Source organism: Apis dorsata, unplaced genomic scaffold (assembly GCF_000469605.1).
Source record: "Apis dorsata unplaced genomic scaffold, Apis dorsata 1.3 scaffold_1184, whole genome shotgun sequence".
NCBI classification, from domain to species: domain Eukaryota; kingdom Metazoa; phylum Arthropoda; class Insecta; order Hymenoptera; family Apidae; genus Apis; species Apis dorsata.
In genome coordinates this window covers 18,157-29,698 of record NW_006264281.1, presented here as the reverse complement: position 1 = coordinate 29,698, position 11,542 = coordinate 18,157, and the positions used below count along the sequence as shown (strand labels likewise).

The 11,542-nt window shown below is 20.8% G+C and overlaps 4 protein-coding genes across 6 annotated transcripts in view; 2 read left to right on the top strand and 2 right to left on the bottom strand.

Moving 5' to 3' along the window:
* Positions 1-3,654, bottom strand: part of LOC102671428 — an 8,003-nt gene extending 4,349 nt beyond the window's left edge. Inside the window, exons 1-8 of the mRNA XM_031514782.1 lie at positions 3,427-3,654; positions 3,195-3,262; positions 2,999-3,083; positions 2,316-2,333; positions 2,023-2,230; positions 1,678-1,926; positions 1,351-1,593; positions 1,123-1,254 (exon numbers count right to left, since the gene is read on the bottom strand). Coding sequence (XP_031370642.1) covers positions 1,123-1,254; positions 1,351-1,593; positions 1,678-1,926; positions 2,023-2,230; positions 2,316-2,333; positions 2,999-3,083; positions 3,195-3,262; positions 3,427-3,476 — 1,053 coding nt within the window. The 5' untranslated portion in view covers positions 3,477-3,654. The remainder of the gene's footprint in view (positions 1-1,122; positions 1,255-1,350; positions 1,594-1,677; positions 1,927-2,022; positions 2,231-2,315; positions 2,334-2,998; positions 3,084-3,194; positions 3,263-3,426) is intronic.
* Positions 57-11,542, top strand: part of LOC102681263 (uncharacterized protein C1orf112 homolog) — a 26,333-nt gene continuing 14,847 nt past the window's right edge. Inside the window, exon 1 of the mRNA XM_006624935.2 lies at positions 57-246. The gene's annotated coding sequence lies outside the window, so the exon portion shown is untranslated. The remainder of the gene's footprint in view (positions 247-11,542) is intronic.
* Positions 5,577-6,599, top strand: LOC102680592 (DNA polymerase epsilon subunit 3). Of its 2 annotated transcripts, none has more exons than XM_031514785.1 (2): positions 5,577-5,595; positions 6,034-6,599. In XM_031514785.1, the coding sequence occupies exon 2, from the start codon at positions 6,056-6,058 to the stop codon at positions 6,443-6,445; it is 390 nt and encodes a 129-aa protein (XP_031370645.1). In that variant the 5' UTR covers positions 5,577-5,595; positions 6,034-6,055; the 3' UTR covers positions 6,446-6,599. The 2 variants fall into 2 exon arrangements, with proteins under 2 accessions (XP_031370645.1, XP_006624992.1); XM_006624929.2 differs by lacking the exon at positions 5,577-5,595 and adding an exon at positions 5,617-5,895.
* LOC102680725 (E3 ubiquitin-protein ligase LRSAM1-like) lies at positions 7,478-11,329 on the bottom strand. 2 transcript variants are annotated; one of them, XM_006624930.2, is made up of 13 exons: positions 11,109-11,329; positions 10,550-10,792; positions 10,034-10,447; positions 9,924-9,953; positions 9,553-9,654; positions 9,345-9,453; positions 8,977-9,138; positions 8,781-8,880; positions 8,469-8,712; positions 8,248-8,373; positions 7,987-8,181; positions 7,720-7,911; positions 7,478-7,630 (listed from the first exon to the last, which is right to left on the bottom strand). In XM_006624930.2, the coding sequence occupies exons 1-13, from the start codon at positions 11,178-11,180 to the stop codon at positions 7,505-7,507; spliced, it is 2,115 nt and encodes a 704-aa protein (XP_006624993.1). In that variant the 5' UTR covers positions 11,181-11,329; the 3' UTR covers positions 7,478-7,504. The 2 variants fall into 2 exon arrangements, with proteins under 2 accessions (XP_006624993.1, XP_006624994.1); XM_006624931.2 differs by lacking the exon at positions 9,924-9,953.

The following is an 11,542-nucleotide window of genomic DNA, read 5'->3' as shown; positions in this document are numbered from 1 at the left end:
TATATATATATATATATAAATTTATATGTCTTTTCGAATATCTTATGTGATTTCTGTTTTTATATAATCATGAATTACAATATGTAGTAATAACTGATATTTTATGGCAATCTTTTAAAACCAATAAGTGAAAGAAATTATTTAAAAATTTATGTGTGTGTAAAAAAAAATATTGTGTTGATACTTCTTAGTATTTGAGAACATATCACAGAGGAAAACAGTGGCTGGCTTTAGAAGATAAAATTCGTAAGTAAAAAAAAAATATATTGTATCTATATAAAATTTGATATCCATAACCTCTTTTTTTTTGATCTAAATGCATTTAATTAAACACTTTCAATTTTATAATCTATTTCACAAATATATTTTTCATAAAAAATTAATTTTGATATTGAAAATAATAAATGTTACACAATAATAAATTAAATATTATATTTAAATATAATATTAAATATTATATATTTGCAATAACAATTTATTTTTCTATGAATATTTTTACAGTTTATTAACATAAAATTATTAAAATATATGTGTTTTATACATTTTTATTGACTTAAAATTTGCAATATATATATTCTGAAAGTGCTAAAAAATATGTTTACAAAGCTAATATCAATATGCAAACTGTATTTTTTAAGGATTATATTCTTACAAACATTCTATTAAACATAAATATATATATATATATTACATATTTATTTCTTGTTAGAATTCTTTGTAATACAAGAAAAAATATACTTATAGAATGTAATTTAAATATTTTAAATAAATAAAATTTTTTATAATATTAGAAGCATCACATTTTTAGATATATTTTTTAAGAATATAATTTTTTTTTTAATTTTTTTAGTAAGCTAATAAATATGCATTAAATGATTTAACAAGATTTAACATTTATAATTATATATGAATTCTTTTATATGTAATTCTCATATATTATATATAAATATTCTTGCAGGCATATTTTATATCTACAAAGAATATTTTTGAACATTATACATAGAGTAGATTTTATATATATATATATATATTTGAATTAAAATGATATAGTACCTTTTACAAAATAAATTTTGTTTATATTTTGAGATATAAATTATCAATTTTAATAAGAATGCATAATCAACATAGTCCTTCATATTCATCTTCTTCATCATTATTTACATTTTTTGAAAATGCTGCTTGTGTTTGTTCTTTTTCAATAGTATCTTCTGATGATGTTTTTGGAGCATCCTCAGATTCTTTAATACTCATGTTCTAGAATATAATATATAAATATATATTGAAGACTTTTATTGTAATATATATATATGAATAAAAATAAATTAATAAATAGAAAAATTTATTCTTTACTTGAACTTCACTTGTAGTTTCTTCCATTAATTTTGATGCATTAGGAGATGTATATGATTCTGCTGCATTAGCTCTTACTCCTGGAGGAGGTATTGCATATTCTTGTTGTGGCAAAGGTAAACCTCTAGCAAGTTTAGCATATTCAACATCCATGTGTTTAATAAAAGGGTTATTTAAGGCTGCTCTTGCAGCATCTGCATCTTCATTGTCATATGCTTGTAATAACATTTCTAATGTATTGATCTAAAAATAAACAGAAATAAATAAAAATAAATATAAAAATTTTAATCAAAAAAAACTTAAAATTTCTAAAAGATATGATTTAACCTCAGGTGCTTCACAATAATTTCCCCATTCTTTGAAAGCTTTTTCAGCAGCTACTTGATCACCTCGAGCTAATTGTACTAAGACTAATGCTACTGTTAATCTACCAACAGATGGTGTATGATCTGTTTGTTGATGCATTCCAATTTCTCTACGGATTGCATCTGCTGCTTCATCATACATTTGTAGTTTTACTAATAATCTTGCCACTTTGCTCATATATTCTGCTGCTTGACGTGGACTATCTTCACCCTTCATTAAAAAATATGTTAATATAATTTTTATTATTAAAAATATTATTAAAAAATTATTAAAAATACTATTAAAAATAAATTATAAATATCTTACCATAACAATACTAGCAGCACGTTTAAATAAGTCTAGTGCCTCTTGTGGTTGAGTAGCTTCTATCATTTTTCCTCCTTTATCAAGTACAGTTGCACCTGATTCAGGTGACCCATGCATCAAGTATAAAGAGCAAGCACTGTGTGCTAATTTTGAAACTTCTGTAAGATTTCCCATTTCTTTGCAAATTAAAGTAGCTTGTTCAATACTCCTATAATTATATATATTGATTTATAATATATAATAAATCAAATTTTTTTTTATAAAATATATCATTAAAAATTTAAAAAACTTACTTTGCAGCATGAAACCATCTTTTGTGCAGTAATGTTAAAGAATAAATATTTTAAAAACATAAATAACATAAAAACATAAATATATAAAACAAATTCAAAATCATATTATGAGTCATATAAAATGATTATTTTAATTATCTTGTAAATTATTACCTGTATAATAAACAATTTTATAAAAAAAAAATTATATAATATAAATGGAAATATAATTTAATGTTATCAATTTCTTGCAAGTAAACATATAAAGAATATATAAAAATCAATTTTGTTTTTTTTTAAATAGAAAATATATTTTTTTATAATATTATACATTAATCAATAATAGTTATTTCTCATAAAAAACTATTTATTTATTATATATATTTATTATTAATAAAAAACAAGATAAAGGAACATTTCTTTTCTTTCAATGAATTTGTTTTTTTCATTGAAAATTATTTATACTATAAAGAATTAGATCAATATTAAAAATTACATGATTCTACTAAAAAAAAAGATGATTTCTATATGTCTATTTATTTATTTATAAAAAAAATGTTATATTTCCATTTATACAATCCAATTTTAATATGTTTTTTTATACAATAAATAATTTAAAAATTATTAGATTTGTAATCATGTTATATAATTCATGCTGTACATTTAAATACAAGAAATAAAATTTTGTTTAAAAGAAAGGATACGATCTATTTTCTTTATAACAATCAGAAGCTTTCATTAAGCAATCTTTACATTGTTGATAAGATTTTGCTATTCTAAAGCAAGTTGCTAGAACAAATAACAGAAAACATGTTATTTATATAACATTATATCAGTTATCAGAATGTTTTATTTTACATATTACTTTAAGTTATATGTATTATATCTAATATATTTTACCTGCACTTGTATATTCGTCAGCCGCAACTTCGAAATCAGGTCTCCATTTTAATAGTGATGTTTTCAAGCTATAATATAGATTTATTTTATTTGAATAGATGGATCGATAAAAATGAAATTATTTTTATACTATAAAAAATATATATTATCGATTTCATATAAAAAAATTGACAAAAACTAGATTAATTGTTGACATAATTTTATACGACTTGTCATCTTGTATTAACAATACCTTTTCTCAGCTTGTCGTATATGAAGATTTCCTTCTTCAATTTTTGACATTTTTTTCCGAATGGTGTCTTAATTTGATTTTCGTCAGATTTGATGATTGTCAGTAATGAAATAATTAATTTCAGAATTATTTCTGTATTGAATGACTGTTATCGAACCACCATACAGACAATAGATTTTTCGTTCTACACGATTTAAATGTGTTAGATTAATTTATCAATGTATGTGTCATTTTACATTGTATGTGAATATCTTTGAGGTCTCTAGTAGTCTTACCATTTTAGTATCATTTCCAACTTTATCGATATTACGTGTACTTAGTTAACTGCATGTTATAAGATTATAAATAGTGAATGAATTGATTTGACAAATAGCATAATTTTTTTGATAGATGTTTCACAAATTTTTTCTATTTCTTTTGTTATTTAGTCAGACTTTTGTTTGTTTAAATTCCATCGTTATAATTGAATAGTCAAAACTGTATATCAGATTATATTATTTTGTGAGATCATTCTAAAGATTTGTAAATTTTAGAATATCTATATTTTTTATATTAAAAACTAAAATATTGTCTTAAAAAAGAAAATATGTAATTGACATTTTATTTTGCTTATAATCACGAGATAGTTTCTAGTTTAATAAATATACATAATAGTAAATACTAAGAAAAAATAAAGGATATGATCAGAATATGAATAGATCACCAATATTTTTTTCTCTATATCTCTCAATACTTTAATATTATATCTCTCTATATTTTTATTTTTTATCTCTCTTTCATTATTTACTTTTTTATTTGAATTGCAGAATACATTTAAAAAATAATTTTGATAATTTTATTATTTTCTTTACATAAGATATTGATTAACAATCTTAAATCTTAAATCTTAAAAATCATAAATTGTCAATATTTTTTCTCTGTAATATTATATAATATAAATTTATATAATAAATTTATATAAATATTAAATACATATATTTTTATTTTTTTATTATTTTTTAATGATTTTTAATATATTAATATAAAATTAATAGCTTTTTCTCAACCTGAAATGTAATAATAATAAATGAATATGTTTTGAATGAATTTATATTAAAAAAAAATATTTTATTTTTATAGTTTTAAAAAATAGTTTTAAAAAGTAGTTTTAAAAAATAAATAATTAAAAAAATTTATTTTTAATATAAAATTAATTTTATTTATGCATATTTATGAATTAATTTAAGAATATATTGTATTATATAATAGTATATTTACTATAAATATAACACATTTTTTTAAAAATAAATTTATTTCTTTATGAATTTTTCTTTTATTATTTCTTTTTATATTATTATCCTTTTTCATATAAATAAGTTTAAATTATAATTTATTTATTGTTTTTCTTTCTTAAATGATATAAATATTTAATGAAAATATATTTTGTTCATAAATCAAACAAGAATCGAAAAAAAGTTTTGACAATCAGCGCCATCTCGCGTTTGGATTATCGAAGCTCCAACTCATTACTAGCATAACAGAATATGCAAAGAGGTATACGAATTACCGTGATATTATAAACAAGGAAAGTAACATTTTTTTAGATGCGGTCTTCCTATCTGTAACGTCACATAAATTAATATACTTCCTTGTATCTTCTACTATACTAATAACAAATCGAAGCTTTGAAAATCCAAATGCGAGATGGCGCTGATCTTCAATTCTTTTTTTTTTATTTATTTTACAGAAATATTTCTAATACTTAAGAAATGGCGCTGAGAATCAATTCTTATATTTATTTTTGATATATGATACTTATCATAACATATTTTCATCATTTTTCTTTCAAAATTATAATAAATTTTAATTTTCAATATTAAAAATATAGATCTTATCCTTTGAGATTCTTGTATAAAAACAATAATAGTTCTATATTAAATCTAATTTTAGATTTAAGATTGGTCATAATTATAATTCTTATATCAAAGACGAACTAATTATTTCTATATTTTTATTACAATTTTTTTTTATCTCAATAATGTATTATCTTAATCTAAATTAATAATATGATATTAGAATAGAGGCATGCAAATTATATGATACAAAATGCATTGGATGATCTATTTTATATCTAATCTATGATTTAATATTTGAAATTTTATTTTTAATTTCTCTGCAGTAGATGGTGTTGTAAGTAAAAAATTTTGATGTTGTTCATGTGTTATATTATTTCAAAGCAACTAAAAATATTGTTAATATTAATGATTTAAATTTAATGCTATAGATGTTAATATAGATTTCATGTATTTGTGATTTATTGCTTTTTCTTCATGTGATATATATATATTTGTATTATATTTTATTTATTAATATATATGTGAACATATTGGCGGGAAATAAGAAGACATTGTATCGAAATTTGTTATCTTTATTTTAATATAACTTTTATTACATCAATTAATTTTAACGTTTTAACGTTTGTAAAACCAAGTAAGTTAATTCATAGTTTTTTACTATTATTAATATTCTTTGTTTATATTACATCATAACCTTAGAATTTATATGTACTTTTAATTAATAATTCGTTTTTTTATATATTTTATGGTTGACATTAATGTGTTTCTACAGAATAAATAAATAAAAACGTCAGATGGCAGAAAGATTGGAAGATCTTAATTTACCAAATGCAGTTGTAACAAGAATTATAAAAGAGGCATTACCAGAAGGAGTTACAATTGCTAAAGATGCTAGAACTGCAGTAGCAAAAGCATCATCAATTTTTATATTATATTTAACATCATCTGCAAATATAATTGCTAAAAAAGGAAATCGTAAAACAATAAGTGGTCAGGATGTTATTCAAGCAATGAATGATATAGAATTTGATGAATTTGTTGATCCACTTCAAGAATCATTAGAAAATTTTCGTAAAGCTCAAAAAGAAAAGAAAGATGCAACATCTAAAAAAAAACAACAGAAAAAGGATGAAGATGATATAATAGAAGAGGAAGATGGTGGAAGAGAAGTTATGGTTTTTTGATATGTATTAAGTTACATATTATATAAATTATAATATGTAAAAAAAGATGTATACACATATTTTACAGAATTATTATATAAATCTAATAAATTTTGTCACATTCTATTTATTATTATAAAATAAATTAAATAAAATATATTAATATAAAAAATTTAAATGTTTTAAATATTTTAAATCTTCATTAAAGATTACATTAGTTTTCAAAAAAATTGTTTCTTTTTAAATCTTCTTTTATTTGTTTTATTTATTTTATTTAATTTTTATTTTAACAATGTTTGCTCAAAGAGTATATATATTTTAATAAAATGTAAATATTTCAATTATTAATATCTTTAAGATATACTATACTTGAAAAATGAATTTTTATAAAAACAATTTTTTTATAAACACACAATTTATAAAAGCTTACTTAATTTTTCCTTTTTTTTGTATTATTAACTCTCAATTGTTATAATGGATTAAAATTATAATTTTACTTATAAGACTATTATATTTACAGATATATTTACAGATATGCCAGTCCATTTTATATAAAAATTATTTATAGTTAAATTAATAAATTTAAATCCTCATTTTATTTCTTCTTCTCTAAATATTTAATATCTTATTATTATTTATATATTGAATAATAATAAAAAAAATAATTTTTATCTATTTTAAATGTAATTTTTATATATAATCTCATTTCTATAAAACATCATTATTATTGAAAAAATAATAGTAAAATTAAACAATTTTCACATATATATAAATAAAAATTGTTTGTTTTTTAAAATTTTTGTTCAATAATAATTATAATTATACAAAAAATCAAACATTAAATATTAATTAAATCAATTAATCAATGGAAAAGGTATATTAAAATAATCTCATTTGATAAATTCTATACATATTATGAAATATTTTTCTTGTAAATGGAAATATTTGAAGTATATAGATATGTACTATACATATTATAATTCTTAAATAATAAATTATTCGTATTATCATTAACGAAATAGAAATTCTGAAAGACAAATGATCTAAATAGAATTATTTACAAAAAACATTATTCATATTTTAAGGCTTTAAAATGTGAATTTTATGTTCTATCACACTTCTACACATTGGACAATCTGAAGAAATCATATTTGCACAACCTGAACAACAACAAAGGTGCCCACATGGTAGAAAAATTACTTCACACTGTAAGAAAAGTAAGAGATTCTCAAGAAATGATAATATAATTTTAATGAATATAAAGATCTTTTAAATAAAATGAAAATTTTTTTTACTTGTAAATCAAGGCAAATTACACATTCGGCAGTATTAATATTCTGAATAGTATTATATTCTTGATAATTAGAACTTGTACAAGCTTCTTCTGGTGGTGCAGAGGGTGTAGATTCGTTAAGTTTTAATTCTGCTAAATAATTTTCAACTGCAAGTCTTATAGCAATACGATCGTTTTCAGAATGTATTCCAATCTAAAATATTAAATATATAATTAAAAAGTGTGATAATATATAATAAAAGTAAAAATTTTTAAATATTTTACATACAGTTTTTAATTGTTCATCACTAAGATTTGGAAGTAATGATGGTAAAGAAGCTAGGAATGGCAAACAATGCAATGCACCTGCTATTGCAACATGTCGTACTAACATTGGTTCTAGCATTTCCAATAAACCCTGAGGTCGTGTTTCCATTAAAGATTGATATTGCATTAACCAAAATTGACTTTTTCTTCTAGAATTCTTCAAAAATAAATTTTTATAAAATTATTATAAAAAAATCAAAACAATATTTAAATTTATACTTACAATAATACAACGTTGTTGTTCTATACTATTAATTGTTTTTAGAAGTTGATCTCTTCTATTTTTTTGTTGTTCTAATAAATTCATTAGAATAGCACTCAAAGCTACTCTTTTTTGAGCTATTTCATTCTATTTAGTATAAAATAATAAAAAAATTTTAATTTCTGTTAAAAATTTTAACAGAAAGCTACGAATGTATATAAATAACTAGAAATATTACATACAAGTTGTTGATTAATTTCTAATTTTCTCCTCTCTAGTTCAATGTTTGTAAGAGCAGCTAATTGCGATTGTACTAAATTGACTTGTTGCATAATACTCCAATAACGTGCATCACTACGTTCTAGCAATGCTGCAACAGCAGCTTTTTGTAAGACTTCATCTTGTCTTAATGTATCGATTAAATTTTTTCTATTTTTTTCTTGATCTTGCATTATTTGTGCTAAATGATCATTATTCCTTACTTCTCTGAAATATTTGTTAGATATTAAATATATTTATATTTTTGTATAAAATATTATCACTATGTTACTAACAATGTGAGCAAAGATTGTGCTGTATAATCTCTATATTTACTATGTTCTTCCAATTTCTTGGTTCTATGAAGTTCTTCTTCAAGTAATTTTTCCATTGACACTATTAAAATCATATAAATAAATATAAAAAGTTATATATAATTATATAATGAATTATATATATATGTGTCTATTGTTTTAGATATTTAATACTAACAAAGAGTATCTTTTGTACGGAACATGAATTGTTCTGTGTGACAAGAAGATAACAATTGTATTTCTTCTTGTTTTTCCTGTTCTAATAATTCAGCTTGTGTTTGTCTTTCCTCTTCGCTATTTCTTAAAAATTCTTTGATAACCTTGTCTGCTTCTTTTTCAGCTAAAAAATATTTATAAGTTAATATTTATTAATTAAGTTAACAAAGAGTTTTAATATTTAAAAATTTATATGTAAAAAACTTTTTTTAAATTTAAATTTTATTTTTATTAGTAGCTATTATAACTTTATTATAATATTTTAGTAATAATAAATATTTATATTTTATTATTAATTAAAATTAATATAATAAAATATTTTAATTATACCATTGTAAATGTAGGAAAGTAGACGTGCTCTGTTAGAATCTTTTTCTTGTTGTACTTTTTCTAATTCATGTTGTAATTGAGTTTGCTGCAAAACAAGATCTTGCAACAACTAGAAATAAAGATATTTTAATGCTAGCAATTGTAATAAATTTTTTTATATGAAAATAAAAAGTGCTATTTGTAAAACAATAGTTGCAATCTCAAATACCTTTTTTTTATGTTCTTTTAACATTGATTGAATTTCGATTTCATATTCTTGTTGTTGTTTGATGTTTTTTTCAACCTCCAATAATGCATTTTGGCGATGTTCCTATAAAATAAAATTAATTATTTAAATTGTAAATTAGTTTTTATTTATTAAAATATTATAAAAATATTTGTTTTAAAATGATATAAGCAAAATTAAGCATTTTTAAACATATTATAGCAATATAAATATATAAATTAATTTTTGCTTTTAAACTGCTTAAACATATAATAAGTATTTTATGAATAAAAATTAAATTTCACATAAACAATAGTAAATATGCAGTGAAATATATTTGGAAGCATGCTAAAATAAAACAAGCATCCACATGCCTTCATTTTTTCTAGCTTCTGTAATGCTGCCTAAAAGTAAAAATCAAAACATTTAAGACACATTTTAAAAGTGCAACATCAAGTTCATAATCCTATATAACACATGATACCTGTACATCATTATTTTTATTCTGATATACCCCTTGCACATTCTCAGAATTTATATTTCTTGATAAATCAGTATCAGAAATAGAATCTTCCGGTGAATATTCAATACCACTTTCATTTGCTAGAAATGCTATAATTACTATTGTGCCACCATTTAAAATATCTTGAGGAGGATATAATAGATTTAACCCATCAATATTTAATTGTGCTAGTTGTTGTACATAACCCAAAGATTTAGGAAGCTTACGAAGAGATTTATTTTGACTAATATCCAATATAGAAAGTTGTTTTAAATTTCCCATTGCTTCTGGCAATTGCTTTAAATTGTTTTTTGCAACATTTAAAATATTTAATTTGTTTAAATGTACTATTTCATTTGGCAGTTTTCGTATATTGTTGTCTTGTAAATAAAGTTCCTAAAATATATAATATGATTAAAAAATAATTTTTTTTTGAATTTCAAATAGATTTAATTTATATGACATATTTCAATAATTAAATATTGAAATAACATATACCTTGAGAGAAGCAAGACACATTATATCAGATGGTAAATGAGTAAATTCATTTCCATGAATATCTAATATAACAAGTAATGACAAATCGCTTAAGGCACCTCCACCAGAAAGTGAAGTTAACTTGTTATTATGCATCCATAATACCTTTTTTCTAAATACTTTACATAATGAATAAATACCAGAGGGTACATGTTTTAAAGCACATTCAGAGACATCAAATATTGGTTCTGGATTTTCTCTGGCCTATAATAAATGATTATGATCTTTACATATTTTATTATTAACAATATTTTTATATTTTTTTAACACTGAATTTTTTTTTAATCAATAAAATCATTAAATCAATATTAATAAAATAATAAAAAAATGAATAAAAAAAAATATTAAATATTTGATAGATTTTTTCATTCATATATATCATTATATACATATGTAGAATAATAAAATATCATATGAAGATTATATGTATATGTATATATATATATAATCTTCTATCTAAAATCAAGATCCATCATATGAGGGAATTGAATGATTAACCTCCATTCATTAAGAAACATACCAGATATAATTTGTGTTCCAATCGTGCTTTATAATCGATATTAACTTTGCTCCCATGTGATAGAAACATCATTAATCGTATATGTCATGACAATAAATGAATATTATGAGTGCAAATCATTCTGTTATTGGTTTTTTTCAGCACACGTGATTTCACATACTTTGTAAAAGACTAACCAATATCAAATTGACAAACAGTGACAGTTCATAAAACGCATAAAACAGTGACGTATCTTAATATTTTAACTCCCTTGAAAAAGCAATATTATTTTGAAATCGATATTTTATATAGAAATTATTATTAATTTTGGTTTATTTATTTTTATTTTAACAACAAAAATATATATGCAATTCGAATTAAAATTTAAAATCATATAAATAATAAATATAATACAAATTTTATTTTTTATGTATTTATAAAAATATATTATTAAA